Here is a 22,446-nt window from a genome sequence, read left to right on the forward strand (position 1 = left end):
ATTTTAGTTATGTTTTAAGTTATTTTGTTAGTTATTTAGTAAGTGAAATTGATTTGATGCAGAAAGCCTCATTGAGATCAAGAATCTCATTAACAGGAGTTCCCTGGCAAAGATGGGCAGCAGCACCATCAACAGAGTTATACACATGACACACAGCAGTTACAAACACAGACCAGCTAAACCTTAGTCACAAAACACAAAGTCATTCATCAAAAACATTTCCAACACTTTTAATCTTTTGTCAAAAAGATCTAAAGCAGCTCTCCCAGACAAAAAGACTACTGTAGCAGATCCCAGGCTGTAGAAGCAGTGTACCTGACACTCCTTTAACCCATTTCAAGAAATTGGGAACAGATAGCAAAAGTAAATCTCATGACTGAGTCACAGAGCGAAGATTGCAGCTTCCAGCACTTTTTACATGAATAAAATCACACAGGTATGATGGAAGCTGATTAAGTATCCTTGTAAATAATATAAATATTTGTCCTATCAATATCACTAAATTCAGCCTTCTAGAGGCCAAAGAAGGCCACCCGACTCAATCATTCAGAGTGCAATGATAAGTTATGGACTTCAGATTTTTTATAAACATCACTCCCTCATGGTATACAATATTCAAAAAACTTGACCATAATCAATCAGAGGTATAAGACTGGCAGAAACAAGTCTTTTCTTAGCAGTATAAGAAAACCAACTTATTTATGAAACAAAAAGCAACTGACTTCTTTACAAGTCGCTAAATATAAAGAATCCAAGGTGTCTCAGTCATGATACCCTGAGATGTAGTAACAGAGGGCAAGTCCAGAGGTTTTCTCTTTGAGTTTGGATTTGTCGGGAATCAGAACAGATTTTAACTCATGCAAAGTGTCCTGTACAATAGTAAAGGCTTGTTGTAAACGACAGAGAGCCTGATGTTGTGTAGGAGCAGAGCAGTAAATGATAGCGTCATCCGAATATAAATGAAGATCTGCTTTAAGTACGTTTTGACCAATACTACTGATGAACGTTGTAAATAAGAGCGGCCCAAAAACGGAGCCCTGAAGCACACCCTTTTTAACTTCAAGACATTTAGAAGTAAAGCCTTAAGCCTGCACACACAGGGATCTGTTTGATGGATTATTTTCAAACCAACCAACAGATTGTTCTGACAAACCATTTCCTCTGTTTTTCTGTGATAATGTGCAAATTTAATTGATTTCTTGACATATTACCTTGTTATGATAGTAAAACCATCTCTATTATCACAAGACAATGAAATAAAAAAGAGGATTTTTGGTGAAAACAAACTAATTTACTTACAACAGTAAAACTAAGAAACAAACTGTACTGACATATGTCTGCTAAGGGCTTCTGTACATCACAGACTTTTTGCAGCTTCTTTTTTCCAGGCACACAATATTGACCCACTTTTGGGTCCTGCTCTACATGTTGAGAACCATTATCTCAAACTACTCCTTAATTAAGACATAAACAAACTGGTTAAAGAATTATAACAGTAAATTGCATATTGCATAAGGTCATATTGCAAAAAACACACTAGGTTTCTAGAAAAACCTTTGTTTAGAAATATCCCACTGCCTGTGTCTCAGAGCTGGGCTGAAAACAGGCCGCTCTCTAACGCTGATTTATTTGAAGAAAACACACCAGAGAAACACAATTTCTCAGACTGGGTGGTATCACTTTATGCCAGTGAATCAAATTGATGTCACTTAATCTCTTCCACATAATGAAAAGAGTTGATTTGTTGGCTCTGAAGTGACAGAGAGCGGAGAGACAACACGACTCTGATATGTTTATCTGCAGGAGGAAATTGAATGGGCAGGATTAGATCTCCAGCAGCCCCTCAGGCCAGATTATCCTCCTTGAGAGATCACGGCAGGGACCCAGGGATGTGTGTGAGTGCATGATTGTGTGTGTGCTGTGGAAGGAAACATCTCTGTGTTGTGTATGTTTATTGCTGAATTTACCCATCTAATCTGTGATTTATTAACTGCACAAAAGGATGAGATTACTTTTCATGTCACCAAGAGTCATTTCATTTCAGACAAATCCTTCATCAAAGAGTCATCTAAAGTCAAAGTCTTGCTGAAAGTAGAACTTCAGCTGTGGACGACTAAATCCATTGAAGTCAGGGTATGTAATTGTTGTCTTTGGCTCCAGAGACGCCGTGCATTGCTTCCCATATTACAGACCTATTTTGGGTTCCTCTTTGGCCTTGATGTTTTGGCTCAGTTGTTTCAAATGTCTAATTTGCATAACATCTGCTGCTCATAACGTACTGTGCATTGCGAGTTTATTCAAAAGTTTAACACTGATTCACACACAATGAAAACACATTGAGAAAAACCAACTTGAAAGATCTATTAAGTTCATAAATTTTGGCTAGATATTCACAAGATGGTAGCAGCAGAGCTGCTTTTAACACTACAAATTTGATCTGTCGTCTCCAAACTAAACATACAGTGGAATACGTTGACTTCACTATAGCAACAGGCAGCTTCACTGAAGCAACAACCTCTGGACTTAAAGGGAACAGAGAAGTACCATCGAGAGAGATAAGGCAAACAAGATAACAGAAAAGTGGTCGAATTCATCGATTTGGACAACCATCCCTTCTCTGTGGTGGAGAATCTGAGTTTTTGTCATCTTCTTGAGCTTTTGGACCCATGCTATGCCCTGCGGTCTTGACATTACCTTACTGACCATGCCGTACTGGAGTTGTACAACAAAGTACGTGACAGAGAATTTAAAAAGCAACTTCGCCATCATTAGCTTCACCACAGACATTCAGAGCTCTGATGTTTGCCCCATGTCACTGCTGAGCCTCACTACACAGTCCTCCACCTTTATGTTAAAGCACGCAGTATTACATGCACGCCAGTTTCATGGGTCTAACACAGCAGAGCATGTACAGCAGGCCAACAAGGATGCCGAGTGTCCTACACAAAAAGCTACACTTCATTTTACAGTAACAGTGGGTAAAGAAATAAAAGTGAGGGAGGAAAAAGTGATGTAGCAGCTCCAGTTGCACTTTAGAAATTGCACTGAAATAACAAGAGTGCCTTGTATTCAATATTTGGGTTTTATTGCACTGTTAATGTTTTGGTTCATGTCTCAGATTAAGCTGCTACATTTTAATAGGGATTGTTGTTTTGAATCTGTATGATTCATATGTTTGTGATCCTATTCAAGTTAAACTGTTTACACCACTTTAACATGGAGTTGGGAAGTTTTTAATTCATTTTTTAGTTCAGTTTTTGTTGTGACTGATAGAGTCAAGTTAATTATCACTTCCAAGTGGAATTATAATATTTCAAATTCATTTATTGAATTTATTTCTTATTGTGACTACTGACACTGGTTTTACCACCTCTAAGTGGAACTGAGGATATTTGGGTTCACTTTTCTTGACTGCTCAGGTGTGTGAGCTGTTTTGACCACTTTTAAGTAGATTTTTGTCTGTCTGATTTAATTCAAACACTGCACTAAATGAAGATGTAACTTCATTTTTTTTGACAAATGATTAAAGCGAAACAGAGCTATTACGCCATTATGAGCAGAAATGTGATTTTTTTTTTTTTTTTTTACAACAATGTTGGCTGTACTGAGTTAAATAGAATAAGTTTTAGATATCTAGTAGTTATTCCGTTTTCTTCAGTTATTTTTGCAATCAAAAACAACTGAAACTTTAATCTAGGTAATTATGAGTATCGGATCAGGACTTGGTATCGGTAGATATTCAATATTAAAAAATCAGATCAGAATCGGAGGCCAAAAATGCTGATCGGGACAACCCTAGTTCAATCATTAAAAGGGTAAAAAAAATACAAGGGGCCGGAAACTTTTCTTATGCAATGTACATTGTGAATTATATTACTCATTGGTGAAAAGAATTTTCAAAATAAGGCATGAATCTAAATTTAAAGCAGTTGTTAATTTTTTGCTTTTGTCTCTAGGTGAACCTTTACCTATAGTTTGGATTTTTTTATGTAGAGCATTTTTACAGTTTTAGGTGTCATAAAACTATCAAACAACAGAAAAAAATCAAATAAAATGCACACACCACAATAAACCATTTCGAAAGTTCAATGTACCAAGACAAGCTAATATTTTAACATACAAAAAGCCAAAAATGAGTGCAGCACTGCTGTTCTTCTGGCCTGATTTTATGCCCTTGATTTCCATATGTAAAGTGGTCCAGAGTTAACAGTCCTTTTTGGCCAAAGCTCAATATCCAAGTTTAGACCTGAAGTGTTTGGTTTGATTGAAATACAGGGTTAAGGAACAAGAGTTTTTGTTGTGAGTTTTAATCTAGGAAAAATAAATGCAATAACTACTGAAAAATAAACAAAATTAATCTCTTCAGTGACTGGCTGAAAAAAAAAAAAAAAACAGAAAGGTTTACACACCGTTTAGCTCCCAACGGTGTGCAGACCTTCCTTCCTTTTCGGTAGTTTGTGATTTTCTTATCCTTTTTGCCCAGACGTGCATAGATATGTGTCTTTTAACCATTATTTTAGGCAATTAAAATAAAAAAAAAACTTTCTGGATGTAGGAGGGAACACTTGAACCAGAAATATCATAAAATATCTGAACACTGAATCACTCCTCATTCATGTTATGAATCATACATAACATTTTTTTTAAATATGCTTGGTATTTTTTAATCTGAGATCTCCTCCACAAACTGACCTTGGATGACGCCGGGGAATGGGCTGCTCACAGCCACGGACGTGAAGGAGGTGGAGGCCCCTCCGAACGGCGTCATGACAGATGACGCTCCACCAAACGGAGTGAGGCCAGCGCTGTGGCTGTTGTAGCTGTTGTTGTGTGTCTTCATAGCAGGTGAGTGACCCATCAGCGTGGGGTCCGGCCCATAGTGGCCCAGGTGGGCGTTGATCGGTGTGGCATTGGGGTTGTCGGGTCGGTACTTCAGAGCCGGGCCCTTGTCCTCTTTACTCCTGACACAACCCATCGTCAAGCCTGAATATAAGAGACAAAGGTAAGGGTTAAGTCACTGTTAATGCTGAACAGCAGAGGTTGATTTTCACTGATATCGTCTGAGTCATTTAGACTGTCTACTGTCACCTATGCCAACAGCACCAAGGTTCCACCTACATTACTTTTATGTATTTGGCATTGATTCTGCAAAAGTGTTATTTTAGTGTCCTTGACAGAAAAGAAGTTGGCTGACTAAAGTAGTTAAAAAAAAAAACAAAGATGATAAATTAGACAAAACAAATTAGACAAAAACAACAAAATGCTGACCCAGATTATGATTTTACTGAAGAGCAGTTATGCCAAGCGTCTTGGATGAGGGACACGTTTGAATAGGAGGATATTGATGACTTTGATTTGATTAATTGATAAAATTTGAAAATGTTGATAAATTTTAGGGCAAAGGCAATTAATTACTGTATTATTAACTTTTAGGATGTTTTAATCTCATGTCTCTATTTTTTAAGCTGTATTTGGGCCACTTAAAAAAACATGAAAAGATAAAAGGGATCCATGAATTTTTGAGATTGAACTCAAATCTATTATCACCGCATAAATTTACAAGTAACCAATCTGAGATTGTTTTTGTTTTAAAAGTAGTACATTTACAGAAGAGAATAGCATTTTCAAGCTTAAAAAGTCACAAATTTACATCATTGTTTAGTTGTAAATTTAACAGCGGTTTGATCATCTCAGGGGTGTTGTAGCGTTGCCTTCTGAATAGCTAAAGTTCACGGCCATTTCTCTGCAAAGTCCAGCTTCTAATGATAATACAGTTCTGGGCTAAAACCACAAATATTCATTTTTGATCAGCCCCAATAAAAAGTAAAATATTACTAAACTCTAACTGCAGGACTTGTGCAAGGCAAAAAGCTCCATATGATACGATTTTTTTTTCCCCAGGGAAAAGCAACATAAACAACTTTTTAAACTCAAAAATTAAGAGGCTTTTCTTGAAAATTAATGTATTCTTTCTATTTTTTAGAGCTGCCTAATGGCCAACCCTACTGATTTGGGGGCTTGTTTCAGACAATTCTTTGGTTTTAGAAGCCAGGCAGCCTTAGGTCTAAATGAGTTAAAGCAAATGGCACTGTGGGAGTGTTACACCAAAAGCAATATTTGAAAGACATCGGCATTGGTATTGGCAATTGGTTAAATACAATTCAAACATCACATCCATCCTGATTTTCAAAATCGGTGCACCTCTACTTGTAATGTAACAGAGTTGCACCAGTCATGATTGGTGTAATGCTTCTAGTATGCAAACATTTTCTCTTATGTTTAAGCATGAAAACATCAGAGTTTATCACAACTGTAAATAATCTCTTAATTGTCTGAAAGAACCTTCCAAATCCTGGACACCGCTAAAAAATGCTGCCTGACCAGGGCCCAAAACATCAGAAGAGACCCCTCACACCCCCACCATGGACTGTTCTTGCTGCTGCCCTCTGGAAACAGGTTTCGCAGCCTTCGAAGCAGAACAGCCAGACTAAGAAACAGCTTCTTCATCCCACAAGCTTTAAGACTCTTAAACTCAAAATAACCTCACCCTCACATATCTTCTCAATGTGCCCCATTAGATTGCTCCATTAGGAGCCCAGATAAGACTGTGCAATATAAAACTACATCGTGCAATATATGTAAAATAATATTCCACTATATTTAATACATATTTTCATGCAGTATTTAATACCATATTTTTATTTTTATTTCTTATTTATTATGTACATTGCTGCTGTTTATCTTTGCACTATCTGAAGCCAAGCAACAAAATTTTGTTCTGAAGTACTATTTGGTGTAAATCTGAATGACAAATAAAGTCTGTCATTTGATTCAGTAGCTAGATATACCAGATACCAGCATAAAACTGATCGGACACAACAGATAAGTAATATCTGCTGATAGCGCTGTTAAACCAATGCGCCGATCCATCTCTACAATCTGTTACACCATACAAAATCTCTAAAAGTGCAGGGATTCACACTGAAAATAAACCTAAATACCTAAATATAAATACGTATTTGGAAGCCTCCAGAAACCTTACATCACACAAGTATGTCCACAACTATGCATATACAGTTGCAAGAAAAGTGTGTGAACCCTTTGGGATTTCTTGGATTTCTGCATAAATTGGTCATAAAATATGTTCTGATCTTTATCTAAGTCACAACAATAGACAAACACAGTCTGCTTAAAGTAATACTGCACAAAAAATGATGTTTTCATGTTTTTATTGAACAAAACATGTAAACATTCACAGTGCAGGGTGGATGTGAACCCCTAGGCTAATGACTTCTCCAAGAGCTAATTGGAGTCAGGAGTCAGCCAACCAGGAGTCCAATCAATGTGATGAGATTGGATGTGTTGGTTAAAGCTGCCCTTCCCTATAAAAAACACACACCAGTTTTGAGTTTGCTGTTCTCAAGAAGCATTGCCTGATGTGAACCATGTCTCGCACAAAAGAGCTCTCAGAAGACCTACGATCAAGAATTGTTGACTTGCATGAAGCTGGAAAGGGTTACAAAAGAATCTCTAAAAGTCTTGATGTTCATGTGTCCACGGTAAGAAAGTTCAGCACTGTTGCTACTCTCCCTAGGCGTGGTCATCCTGTAAAGATGACTGCAAGAGCACAGCGCAGAATACTCAGTGAGGTGAAGAAGAATCCTAGAATGTCAGCTAAAGACTTACAGAAATCTCTGGCACATGCTAACATTTGTGTTGACAAATCTACAATAAGTAAAACATCAAACAAGAATGGAGTTCATGGGAGGACACCCCGGAGGAAGCCACTGCTGTCCAAAAAAACATTGCTGCATGTTTGAAGTTTACAAAAGAGCACCTGGATGTTCCACAGCACTACTGGCAAAATAGTCTGTGAACAGATGAAACCAAAGTTGGCTGTTTGGAAGGAACACACAATGCTATGTGTGGAGAAAAAAGGCACTGCACACCAACATCAAAACCTCATCCCAACTGTGAAATATGGTGCAGGGGCCATCATGGTTTGGGGCTGCTTTGCTGCCTCAGGGCCTGGACGGATTGCTGTCATTGATGGAAAAATGAATTCCCAAGTTAATCAAGACATTTTGCAGGAAACTCAAGACCATCTGTCCACCAACTGAAGCTCAACAGAGGATGGGTGATGCAGCAGGACAACGACCCAAAGCATAGAAGTAAATCAACAACAGAATGGCTTCAACAGAGGAAAACACACCTTCTGGAGTGGCCCCGTCAGGGTCCTGACCTCAACCCAATTAAGATGCTGTGGCATGACCTCAAGAGAGCGATTCACACCAGACATCCCAAGAATATTGCTGAACTGAAACAGTTTTGTAAAGAGGAATGGTCCAAAATTTCTCCTGACTGTTGTGCAGGTCTGATCTGCAACTACAGGAAACATTTGGTTGAGGTTATTGCTGCCAAAGTAGGCTCAACCAGTTACTAAATCCAAAGGTTCACATACGTTTTCCACCCTGCACTGTGAATGTTTACATGGTTTGTTAAAAACAAAACAAACAAAAAAACAAACAAAAATGAAAACATATTTTTGTGCTGTATTACTTTAAGCAGACTGTGTTTGTGTATTGTTGTGACTTAGATGAAGATCAGAACACATTTTATGACTAATATATGCAGAAATCTGAAAAATCCCAAAGGGTTCACATACTTTTTCTTGCAACTGTATGTCTAAGCTCCAACAATGACTTCATCACACTTTGATTAAAGATGTGCCACTAAAAATTTAGTCAAAATACAAACAAGTAAAAAAAGTTTTTCTGCTTAGTCATTCCTCATTTTGCATGGAAATCCCAATGACTAGAAGGTTAAACATGCACACTGAAAGTCTGCAATTTAAGGCAAGTTTTGTTTTAATTAATATATCTCCACCTACATGGTGATGACAAACCACACCAATCTGCCCAGCCTGGAACAGATCTGATCCAACATCTCTGGAATTGTTCAAAAAGTCAGAACTTTAGAGTCAGTCCGAAAACTTTCAAATTAATCTTCAATCTTCAAGTTCAGCCTTTAGAAATGAGAGATTTTCTTGACTGACGCATAAAAAGGCAACACAAAGAACAGAGCTGGTGTTATGTCATTGGACTGAGCTTGAGTCATATGGTGAAAAACTATTTCAATATTGTTCATTCATGCCATGAGCTTTTCTTTGGGGTCCAGGCATAACTTTACCATCCAGAACATAAAGAATGTAAGGCAACAAATGACCTCATGGGACTTCACAAGTCCCAACAAAACCCTGACGATCCAGCTCTGCTAGAAATTAGATCCTGTTTCAGCCTTTAGCTACTTCAACTCTGCCCTTTGTGATCACACTATCACTGACACAGATTTGAGAGGGAGGAAAAGCCCTTTGGTGTTTAAAGTCAGAGCTCCAACCTACTGAGCTCAGTGATATATGACCCCTGTGAATGTGTATAAACAGTGTGTAGGCTAGACTTTAAGGATCAGCTCAGCTCAAAGGAAAAACCATCAAAAACACAAGAAATCCTCCTTTGTATTAGTGTATTAGCTCAGTTGCTATGTCAAAGTGGAAAAAAAACAAATGCATTTTTATGACTGTCAAAGTTTGTGTCTTGTCACTAGAGCTGGCTCTGTTTACTCATTGTTCTGTCACCTTTGGCCTCATTGTTAGTCGCTCTGTGCATGTGTCTGTCTCTTCTTAGGTCCACAATAAAACAAGCCGCCACTGCAGGCGAACTCCAGGACTGATTCACCATCAATGACTCATATCCTTGCCAGGAAATGTTACAACATGGTTTCAAATGGCCTTCAGAGACAGGTCACACTTTGGTGTTGGTAACAGAGGAACAGAGGTCGATGCTGCTGTTGTTCACACAAGAAGGGGCAACAAAGCCAAGATGAAAAATAAGAGAGGGAGAGAAAAAGGACAGATGATATGCCTCTAGGCCCTGAGGGGGATCTGCTTATAAAAAAGCAAGTAAAAGTGCCTTTACTCTTGAATTTGCATGTAAATAGTAACAGACTTTCTGTTTTGCAGAGATCAACAAATGTGATTACAATGTGTGCAAATATAGTGCTGTTATTTAGAGTAGATTTGCACATTGTGTCTTTTTCTGGAACCAACTCTTAAATAGTCATGACTATTTGAGGGTCTTGGTTTGAGATGAGATACGAATTTTGCAAAGAGGAGAGGCTAAAGTCTAGCCAATCTGTCATGAAGCCCAGATCAGTGGAGGGCTACAGTGATGGTTGTCCTTCTAGAACTCTGTCTGAACTCCTCACAGGATCTCTGGAGCTCAGTCAGAGTGACCATCAGGTTGTTGGTCAACTCTCCGATGAAGTCAGCTGAAATGCTTTTGTAGCCTTCCCCAGATCTGTACCTTGCAACAATCCTGTCTCTGAGCTCTACAGGCAGTTCATCTGAACTCATGGCTGGTTTTTGGTCTAATGTGCATTGTCACCTGTGAGGCCTTCGATAGAGAGGTTGTGCCTTTCCAAATCATGTCCAATCAGTTTAATTTACCACAGGTGGACTCTAATCAATGTGTAGTTCAGCAAAGATCAAGATAAATGGGAGTAACCTGAGCTAAATTTCAAGCGTTTCTGCAAAGGGTCTGACTACTTTTGTTGATGCGATATTTCACTTACCCAGTAAATACTGGATGTGTTGATGGTACCATGAGGGTACCAGATTTCAATACTCATCCCTACTGAGGACCCGAGCAGCTATGTAGCACAAAAAAAGCTGATGGTAATCTCTGAAAATGAAGAATTTAAAGTATAAATCTTGAAACTTTTTCAGGAAGTTTTATATTTTTAAGGATTTTTTCATCTTCAGTGGTCAGCTAGAGTCAGCTCTATATTGTGGTAAATAAAAAAGCAGGAATTTGTTAACTAAAATCATGACTGACAGTGTGTTTGTTGTACGTTTACATGTTGATTGCATGGTTAAGGGTAGGGGGGCCTGAAAATATTTACCAAAAGGGGGCCAGGCAGAAAAAGTTTGAGAATCAGTTTCACTCTGCGACAGTAAAACAACACACCATAACAATGTGAAGTTGGTTTACAGATCGTGGCTAATGTTGGTACTAAGGATACACAATATTAGAATTTTGCCAATGTCTGATGTGCTTATTGTTACTAATTCACTTTAGCTGACACTGTTATTGATACATTTAGTTCAGACCAAAACTTCCATCCAAAAAATGTAAATGCAAAAAGCAAGTTAAACAATGACTTTTCATTTTATAGTTTGGCCAGTTTACAAAGCAATCAAGATCAAGTAAGCAATTAATAATCAAACATAATGATTGACAGGGCTCAGATTAATTACAACATCTGTGTGTCCAGTTATTCACAGCCAAAGGTTAACAGTATTATTTTGTTATTTGGCATTGTCATTTTGACTAGGTTTTAGTTTTTAGCTTTACTCTTCACTTTCAAAGTTCTAAGGCGATTTAGACATGCAGTCACATAAGTGTTTCAAACTGAAACAGGACTAAAACTCCCTAAATAAAAACAGTTCATCAGTCTCTATTAAAAATATGACTTGCTTGTGCAGGGCAGAGCTACAACTAAATCTAATGACAGCAGCAATCAATGTATGGATATGGACCTATTTAAGATGAATAGTGTATTGACGTCCCTTCATGCACAGTATTGACTAAAAGTCAATGCTGGTTGAGGCAGCGGAAATAGAGGATGGATGATGGGTTGAGATGGATGGAGGGAGATGAATTACTCTCAGGAAACCGTAACATCTAAAGCACAGAAAGAACGAGCTAAAGGGCATACTAAGCTTTAAAACTGTTAATCTTTAGGTGTCTAAATGCAACAAGAAAATATTAAAGAAGTTGATGTTGTTGGGATTATAATGGATTTTAAACTAATGCATGAAAATATGATCCTTAAATCATAACTGTCAGCTAGGATCATGCACACTGCAGACTAATTGGTCCACTTAGACAAATAATGGGCTCTCAGGAAACCAGACATCCTGCAGCCGATTGTTGCCACAGACAGGATAACTAATGGCAGCTGGTGAGCAGCATGTGATCTTTATGAGCAGGGCTGTGTCAGGATTACTAGCATTGGGTGTAAAATTCAGAACAAATAGTTTGGTTTCAGTTCTTATTGAGTAACCTTCCTATTCAGCTGTATACAAGTCAAGCTTATGTCATAATTCAAGAGTCTGTGTTAAAGTGAAGCCTGAAGTTCGTGTTTGCGTGCTTGAATCTGCTGGCGCGCACAGCTGCCATGTGCAGATGTCCCCGCAGGTGTCCAGGAACATGCATGCACATTCAGGTTAAAATAAGCACCACCAAGATGTCTCACTTACAACAGTGAATGTAGAAAAAAAGAGAGAGAACAAATAAGGAAATCCCAAAAATAAATCTTGAACTGGAATAACAATTAGAAAGAAAACACAATGGGCCATCTGTTTGCCTTTGTCACTTGATTCTTTATGTTCATTCAAGCCTAAAAACAATGAAATTCTCCACTGCTCAATTCATCTACTGATGTAAGGAGCTAGTGAAACCTGAGGCCTAAAAGAGATTTGGCAAGTGTTGAATTCTACTGAAATTAAAACGAATTTAGAAGAAGGCAAGAAAATCATCCAGTAAGGAAATGACAGTTTGTCTTTAACAGTAATCAATGCAGTTCAATATTGTCTGGTTGTGAAAGTCAGGGCCCCTACTTACATTTTTATTTAAAAACAAAACAAAAAAAAAAAAAAAAAAAAAAACAGTTAAGCTAATTGCAGATTCAGATACTTATGATTTTGTCATGACTTCTTTGTAAGTTGTGTGTCTTTTTCCAAGGAGCTGGTGCATTGAATCTTCTCCATAGCTATGCAGGAGAGGTCCGTGCTATCATGGGCACTACATACTTGTGTCATGTGTCTGCATTGCTCTACAACACTCAACCAAAACACTATTTAGCAGCATAATTTCTATGCTAGTTACATCACCATATTCAGGTCCAGTCATGTTCTTTCCTTGTTCCATGCTACACACCAGATAGACCATTTTACATATTCGTGGCAAGGGATATACACTATATGGAGAAAAGTATTTGGCAACCTGACCATTACACTAGCTGGGGACGTAATGGCACTGTATTCAAATATTTTCCACAAGATTTTTAAGTGTTTCTGTGGGAATTTGTGCCCAATCATGTTGAGCATTTATGAGGTCAGGCACTGATGTTGGACAAGAAGGCCTGACTCACAATCTCCATTTAAGTTCATCCTAAAGGTGATTGATGGGGTAGAGATCGGGGCTCTGTGTGGGCCAGTCAAGTTCTTCCGCCATCAAGTCATGTCTTTATAGTCCTTGCTTTGTACACTGGGACACATGTTAGAATAGAAAAGTCCCTTCCAAAAACTGTTGCCACAAAGTTGGAAGCATAGCATTGTCCAAAATGTGTTGGTATGCTGAAGCATTGAAACTGCACCAGCGAAAAAACAGCCACATACCATTATCCCTCCTAACAAAACTTCACAGATGGCCCAATGCAGTCAGACAGATTCAACATTCTCCTGGCATAACCATATTCATCATCTTTAAGTGACCATTTCATGAGTTTGATTCAAAAGAGATAATGTAAAAATTGTCGCTCAGCGATCAATACCAGAGATCATACTTAATTCACAGTATAAATCAAGATAATCCCAGTTAAATTGTTTTCCAAGTCATTCAGCACTAGCAGCTGCATCAGGTATGCATTCAGCTGATGCATACCTGATGCAGCTTACACACCTGGGCCAAACACTTCATGTCAGGTGACTGCAGGAAATTCCAGAGTGAGGAGTCCTGATACAGTTTTTAATTGCTGATACCAATACATAGATTTGAGTATCAGCTGTAGGGCTGAATGTTTTGGGAAAATAATTAATTGCAATTCCCCCCTTCCAAAATTGCAGTTGCGATTTAATATACAACTAAGTCCCTCATCTCATGAATATTTCCACACAAGTAATAAATAATACTATAATATAACCAACACAATATTAGATAGATGAAACTAGGGATAACAACAACTGTGATTATTTTGACTCATATTTAAAATGTGATATGAACTGCTGTATTAAAGGGAGTGATCATTTTAAGGCCACTCTCATTTTGGTGAAAAAAAAGCAGAAAAAAAAATGAAGCAAGTAGGGGTTTTTTTTGTGAGCCATCCTAAATAATTACACTTGAATGATGTGTAAAGCATAACATCCCTGCTGCAAGAAAAGTTTTAACCTGGTGTTCTGGCACACATTTCAGGCTAGAAAAATACTGCACCTTCTGTAATTTGAAAGTTACAGCAGACCACACAGCAATTAAGTTCAAATTTTGATTGTTTACCCAGCACTAATCAAGCAGATACAGAGTTACACACAGATTCAAGTAGAACTGTACATGATAGATATTATGCAATATCCAATTTCCTATAAAAATATTCCAAATAAAACATAATGGCTGACATTTGCCTGAACATTTTGCTCTGTCAGAGCCTCATTATAGGGAGCAATAGAGACTTACACAACTACTGTTGTTACTCCAAATCCGGACACAGACACACTAGAGCAGACATGTGATATGTCGAGTACTTGGCCAAAAAATTTACCAGCAAACACTTTCAACACTGAATGGGGGGGGGGGGGGGACTAAATTAATTGCATTCATCTACTCAACTTGGAGGATTTTCTACTTTTGTTACAGTATATAACTGGAAAGCGCACAGTGTCCCAGCTGGTAATTAATGAAACAAATCTACCATTCCTTTTTTTTGTCTGACAGATTAAACAGGAAATAATACTTGACCGCAGCATTTGTCACTGTATCCTGCAATTTGTGCAGCCCCTTATGAATCCATGGGATGGAGTAAACTTAAAAAATGCCTTGCTAAGTTTTGTACCTCAACATAACAGCTGACTAAGGTAAGAGAGCAGACACAAACATAAACACGACTGCCCCCTTTGACCTTATTCTGTCACTTGTGCCGACTATGACATGCTCCCAAATGTCCACAAAACTTAGCGCCTTAATGCTACAGCAAACAAATGGCTGACCTGTCAGAAAAACACAGGGCTCGAGTGCCAGTGCAGATCAAAGAGGTTATCAATGGGTCAAATCCTCTGCTGTTTCCTGGAAGTAAGTACTCCAGACTGGGGTTAATCCTGATGAAGCAGACTACCAGAGATCATAGCGTCTGTATGTCAACTCATTCTGTCTACACAAACAGCCAAGTGAGGATGAGCTGTGTTACTGCTTTCATACTGAACACAACTACCATAGGACTTGAACAAGAAGGAGCACAGTGATACTGACTTGATCAGGGGTCAGTTTATACATTGTTAATTACTCAAATAAATTTGTCTGCAACTTGTAGTTTCACTTTATTTTCTCCTGATTTATGCTCCAAATTGCTTCATGTAATTACAACCTCAGTAATATGTTAAAAACTCCCCTTTCCTTGCTAATTGGCACTGTTAGTTTTTAGCAGCATCACACACTGGGAGGATTCTCTCCTCAAACGGCCCTGAATGGATCACAAGCCTGAGCGAGCCCACACGCTCGGCACATGATATGGCGTGTCGAACTGTTTCAACACCCTCAAGTTTCGCTTTGAATCCTTTCCTCTCTGGCCCAAAATACTAGACGTATCCTCCAGCAAAATCAAAAGCTACATTAATTGAGAGCATATTAAATCTGATTTTTATTCATAATTCAGAAAGGATGCCAACAACACAGACTAGAGCTTGGAAGAGTTAAGATTTCCGAGACTAATATAATACCTTTGACACATAAAATTAAACTTACAAATGACAGATCTCGCCAGCAAGGCAAATTATTGAGTAGCAAATAAAAAAGGCCCTTTCTTTCATTCTACTGTGTTTGTTTAAGTATGATGTTTGTAGAGTTTACTGTATTTCAGTCAACTTCAACAATTTCTGTTTTTGTTTTGCCCAAAGGTTTTTTTTAATTACCTTTATTAATGAATGTTTAACATCCATTTAAGACTGGGTGCTGGGTGCGTGTTTGCTTTGTGACAGCTGCAGCATGCATCAGATCCTGTCTGTCCTTGCAAGTCTTACCTTAATATTTCTATTCCCATTGTGACTTGATTCACTGAGCCAGGGTGAATTCAGAATAAAGGCATTCTGTACAAATGTGGTGAGTTTCCTCACAGAAAGGCTGGGTTTTTACTTTGAAAAGCACTAACCGGATGAGTAACCGTACTGTGACTATCAATTTCCATTTAATATAAAAATCATGGCCTCAGGGTCTGGATGGAGAGTAAAGAGTATGGATGCATACTGGTATGAGCTAGCTTAAAAGTAAAATATCAGTGTCAGTAGATATGGAAATTGCAGATATGTACAGCATCATTGGCTATAAATACCAGCTGAATGTACGAATAACTTTGTGGAGTTTTAGGCAGGTCCAACAGACCTATGTCAGCGCAAGTCTTTTTCATCCTCATTCCTTAAACTTTAAATGTTCTAAGGAATGAAGTTATAGGTCTGAACTACATTTATATATCTGTATCCATATCCAGCAGGAGATTTAGACCCCTTTATGAATACATCTGCTGACAAGATTCACAGAGGTGTGTCGTTCAGGCTGGACCCTATAAACAAAATGTATCCAAAGGTTTTCCCTCATCTCTGTCACTTTTTAATGTTCAACAGAAGAAACAGCCCATCAAATCATCTACAAACCAACTAAGGCCTCGTCCACATGGAGACGAAAATGATAAATTGCCGTTTCGTTTTGAAAAAGTTTTCCATAAAGACGGGATCGTTTCAGGAAATATCCGTGTAAGCACGGAATCTTTCTGGTTGTTCTCCGCATTGGATTTAAGAACATTTGGTGCATGTGTTTCGCGGTGATGGTAAAGGAGCATCAGATTTTGCAGTAAAAGTCCTAACAAGCTCAGTAGCTTCTGCAGCATGAACACAACCCTGTAATCCACCATTGTTGTTTTGGCCGGACCTGCGCAGGCGCCTTAAGAGAGCTACACTTTTTGTGACATAATTGTTTCAAGAAAGTTGCGGTTGGCTGTCCACATGGAGACGAAACAGTAGCTGTTCATGGAATTTGTGCACTCTGGGACCCGTTTTCAAAAAGCATCATTTACAGTCACCCAAAACGCAGTTTCTGTGGGGACGAAACGCCAATACGACAAAAAACTTTTGCATATTCTACTGAATTCATCTCCATGTGGACGGGGCCTAAGTCTTCGTGCTTCAGCTTCAAGCCCTGTCCACATAGAGTATATACAACTTTTTTATCTTTACCAGCATACACCAGATGTTCTCTAATCCACCGAACAGACCAACCAGAAGTGCAACCAGGAGGAAGTTTTGGGCAGTGTTACATAATCTTTTTCTCTCTTTTGGTGCATTTCGTGGCAGTGTTACAGCGCCACTTTAAGGCTTGACATATATACTACAGTATTTTCAGTGGTCCTGTGCTAACGCGGACATTTATTGAAACGACCCCGTGTTTACGGAAAACCTTTTCAAAACAAAATGGATATATATCGTTTACATCTCCATGTGGACAAGGCCTCAGTCCTTCTGAAAAAGCCACCCATGGAGAGCAGCTTCACCACCTCTTCTTATTCAATACCAAAGAGAAAGGCTTGAAATGTATTCTTTTGTCAGTCCCATCTACCTTTTGTAATGTGCAAAGGGAAAGTACCTTGCTCTGCTCCCCCACCGAGCACAGCACACTCGGAATCCTCTGAACTATACATTCCCATACACATGCTAACACAGGGTGGCACAAAGGCCACAGACGCTGTCCTTACAGCAGTGACACCAGATGGCCTAGCATTTAATCAAACCAAACCTTAAAACAAAATATTCTAAACAACAAAGACAGGAGCAGGTTTACTGCTACAGCTCCTATGAACGGGCAGTTAAAAACACACTGTTTTACGCAGCACATGCTGCTGTTGGATAGTTTTACTCAGTGCATGTAGGATTCCTCTGAAGATGACACATTTCATCCTGGAAAGAAAAACTTCAATGAAAACAGCTTAAACTGAGAAATTAAAAGAGATAATATTTAGGAAGGAGATGGATGATCAGCGTTTGTTTTTCTTTTTTCCCCTTTTCTTTTGAGAGACAAATTTACCAAAACTAATGATGCCACAAATCGACTCAGCGACAAATCAAATTACACAGATTATTGTATCCTCCCTCTGATGATTTCCTAAATGAGGCTGTTCTACACACAATGAGATAAGCTTGAGGAATGTGCCATTCTTTTGGAGGCTCCAAGGGAACGCAGTAAATACTGCCCAGAGCTCATACAGAGGCGAGCCATGGATACTACTACTACAAAAAAAAAAAAAAAAAAAAGTGAAAGCAACATGTCCTCTGAGGTCTCTTACCACACAGGAGACAAGATAGGACTGGAAATTGTAGAGACCTTGGTGTAAATGGATGTAAATTCATGCACTTGCTTTCACACATTTTTGTGAATAACTTTGCTCTCTCCCATACTGTACAAGAGAGCACAAAGAATGTGGTATGTGTTCAAACAAATGCTGAAGCAGAACCCCATCCAAGGACATGTGACATGTGAGACTGGGTGCCAGACTGCCAGTGATGCCGTGTCAGATTAAGGAGACACAGGCTGCTGCTTCCCACAGGCCTGAATAACAACAATGCCGCCGAGCTGCAGGAGGAAAGCTTTTGCTGTAGCTGGCATGAAGGCGACATTTGGAAGAGAAAAGTAAATCCAAGAAGTACCATGCCAAACTGTTGGTTGAATGGTATTAGCATGCTGTATGGTCAAATGTTTTCAGAACAAACATCAACCTTTCTGATATAAAACTGGGGGGCCATGTCTAAACATATGGTTTGTTGGATAATTACTTTTGCTTTATTAAAGTCCCTGTTTAAGTGATAAAAAATCTTTATTTTAGGTTTGTTAATTGACAGGCTACTGTGTTATGAACCATTAGGGCAGAGTTCGGTCTTGAAAAACATCTGAGGTTATAAATGAAGCTTCAAAATCATGAAAAATGAGGCAGTAACATCTCCTCTAGGGTGGTGTGGGCGTGTCAGTTGAATGATCTGAAGCCACGCCCACTCAGGAGAAATACTATCCTCTCATATTAAAAAAATGCTTCTGATCAGAGTGCAGCTGCCTGCCTCTGTGCCAGAGAAAAGAGACAGAAGTTGGGGATTAAATTTACTGTTTACTGGTACAAATCTCTCTGTTATGATACTTTTAATGATCTGTAACCCCCTGTGGCTGATAGACTTGGGAAATTTACCTCACAATGAACAAAAACACAGCATGTAGCTGACTGTTAACTTTCAATGAAAGCAGTGACATCAGCTAACAATAGACTGTATTAATATGAACAGCTCTGGGATTTTATATCATTTTAGCATTAGGGGGCGGGGTAATTCCCCATTAAGACTAGGGATGTCATGGGCTCATATATTTGTCTTGCCGAAATAAAACCAAGCCAGGACAGAGGTGAACAACTTTCCAACGGCCTAAATCCAAAATTCAGTCCCACATAGATATCTGGGTTTTCACATGTTTACAGCAACCTTATTCCAACATATCTAGTGTGTTAAGACGCATTGGATTTCACTTTACATGGACTTTAATGTAATACTTGAGTGTTTCTTGGCTTACTCAAGTCGTAGTCTCACTCACCTACACTCACTCAAAGTATTGGCACTGCTATCAAGAGATGTATTGATCAATTTCAAACATTTTGAGATGACACACTAGTGACTTCTCTGAAAAGCATTGCTCAAACATGACGAAGGTCCTAAGTATGGTTATCAGTGTGACTCATCAGATAAGCCTGAAACCCTGCAGTATTCTGGGAGAGGTCCATCGACCTTTGAGCTACTGACATTTATGTAACCTTTGCAGTACCTTGAGACAAAACTGACTCCTTTATCCAGAGGTTATATTTAGAAAGGATTCAAGTTTTATTCTTTCTAAGTTAGACAAGTAAATCAAAGATGTACAAAGCATGGCAGCGCATGTCATATTTCCTTGATCAGATCAAATCACTGACTGTGGTTGTTTGACAGCATTTGAAGAATTGGGCTCCTTTTGTTTAAGATAAACTAAGAGATGTGAGCAGGAATACAGAGCAACAACCTTGGAGAGATTAGTCTACATCAACTACCTTATCTTTTATCACAACAATCGCAAAGAACAAAAATCTAATCTAATCCTTATAACAGGATCAATAATAATAATCAGCTTTGCTGGAAAGGAATCTGTGCTCAAATAAGAATTTCTACTCCAGGTAACATTGCTTTCACAGTCAAGCATTTAAAATTCAAGTATTAACGTAGACATCTAAAGGCCTACATAAGACCACAGTGTGGAGCTGAGAACAAAGGATACTGAAATAAATATAATAAAAAATATGTAATAATGCTACAGATTTAATCATATACGAGGTAACTTTTATTAAATGTGTGCCCATGCAATCCTTATGCAGTCTTTGCTACTTATCATTTTCTCAAGAAAGTGTTTGTTTCACACATCCATCTGGGAAAGCTTCAATAGGAAATGTTTGAGAAAAGGCAAGAGGCTTTGAAAAATCCTCAGAGTCTGACTGGGTGAACGATCTGTCTGTCATATCTCTACGGGCCAAACGGAGCAACAAAGCAGGTGATGCAGCCGCTAGCAAGCTGTATGTGAGCAGCTACTGAGGAATACAGCGAAACATGGCGACTACAGACATGTAAGTACTCAACTTTTGTAGTTTTTGAGAACAAAACAACTCACTGCTGTTCTTTGTTCTTCTTTTAACGAAGAAATGTTGTCAAATTCTGATAAGACTGGCACTTTAGCAACATCCAAGCTAATCTCTTCCTCCATAACTGCACCAGCTCTTGCTGCTGCTTGTTTACGTCACGACTCTGCTGCGACTGAAAGTACTGCCCCTCGTAGCTGATTGGTCCTGTTACTTTCTAACTCGGCCCAAACAGTTCAGATGGGAGCTTTGCAAGATGGATTCGCCAGTGAAAAACAAGGAAACAGGCATATCCATCTGCTTTGCAAGGTTATTATAGACAGGGATTTATAACTTATACTCAATTGTTGTTGTGTTTTGGATAATGCTGATATTTATTTTTTAGTAGTAGTTCAAATAAATTTGTTTGGAATACATTTAAATTCCATTCTTTTTTTTTTTTTTTTTTTTTGCTTTTTAATAAGAGGAGCTGTGTGGTTTACTACAGCCTCAGGTAAGCTCACACATTATACCAACAATAATAATAATTGTAAATATATACATATATATATATATATGTCAGAATTAGTATCGGTATTGGCACATATTTATCAGAATCGGATCGGAACTGAAAAAAAATGGATTGGTGCATCCCTATCTATGATGGAAGATAATTCAAGAAGCATGTTGATATTCCAGTATTTTAATGTTTAATTCGATTTCCCTGTTGCACCAGCTTAAAATTTTTCAATTCTGCACTCTTTTTGATCTCAAGTCTGCCACATTTTCTGAACCTCTCAACATACCTAACATCACAGCTGGGTGTGGTCAGGTGTGTTCCTCTGCAGAGAGACACTATTGTCTTACACAACACCGCTGCTGCATAGGGTGAGAAAATGCAAGTGGTGGCAACTAGTGTGTAGGGATGGTTGAATAATCAGGCTAAAAGCCCGCTCAGACAACGGCACCATGTCAGATTATGAAATGAAAATCTTGTCCCGTCTTGGCTGACAGCCTGGCTAGACCATCTACGTGAATTCACACTGGTTGACATTAGGATACACGCCAACTATGTCTGTTCAGGGTGTCAAACAAGAATGTGATGCAAGATCAAATCATTGATTATGTTACACTATGAGAGCGCTTGTCGTTCTCGATGCTCATAATTGGGCCTGAGGTTTAACGATGAACTGCGATGATGCAGTCTGTCCAAAATCTGGCTGAATTCATGAAGTCTGAGACGGCCTTTAGCGATGCCGGGTATGTAAACTTTTAGGATCTTTGAGGACTCCACTGAAATAAAGGTATTTTTTAAAACTGAAAATAAATTGAGATGCACTGAGTGGAAGTAAAATGTGACAGAATTTACCCAACTACTGATTCTGATGTAGGGCTGCATGGTGGTGCAGGGTACTCTGGCTTCCTCCCATCACCAAAAACATGCTGGTTAGGTTAATTGGTGAATCTAAATTTGCAGTGAGTGTGAGAGTACCTGGTTGTTGGTCCCTATATGTAATGTCATATATCCAGTGACAGCTGGGATAGGCTGCAGCCTTCACCCTGAGCAGGATAAGAGTAGAAAATGGATGGACAGATGGAAGAGTCAGATGTTTCCTCATCACTTCCTTTGGTGGAACACTTTCAACATGCCAACATTTTCTTTCATTTTTGACAATAAAAACTGAACAGAGTTTGTCAAACAGGTGACTCTGATAAAAAAGATAAAGACGGGCTACTGAT

At 38.6% G+C, this 22,446-nt stretch overlaps 1 protein-coding gene across 2 annotated transcripts in view; it reads right to left on the bottom strand.

Annotated features, from left to right (window-relative positions):
• Positions 1-22,446, bottom strand: part of yes1 (YES proto-oncogene 1, Src family tyrosine kinase) — a 48,903-nt gene that overhangs the window by 24,230 nt on the left and 2,227 nt on the right. The window contains exons 2-3 of one of the 2 annotated variants that reach the window (XM_041803279.1): positions 22,199-22,266; positions 4,693-4,983 (exon numbers count right to left, since the gene is read on the bottom strand). In XM_041803279.1, coding sequence (XP_041659213.1) covers positions 4,693-4,975 — 283 coding nt within the window. In that variant the 5' untranslated portion in view covers positions 4,976-4,983; positions 22,199-22,266. The remainder of the gene's footprint in view (positions 1-4,692; positions 4,984-22,198; positions 22,267-22,446) is intronic. The other variant, XM_041803278.1, reaches the window with a different exon arrangement.

This window comes from Cheilinus undulatus, linkage group 13 (genome assembly GCF_018320785.1).
Source record: "Cheilinus undulatus linkage group 13, ASM1832078v1, whole genome shotgun sequence".
In the NCBI taxonomy this organism is placed as follows: domain Eukaryota; kingdom Metazoa; phylum Chordata; class Actinopteri; order Labriformes; family Labridae; genus Cheilinus; species Cheilinus undulatus.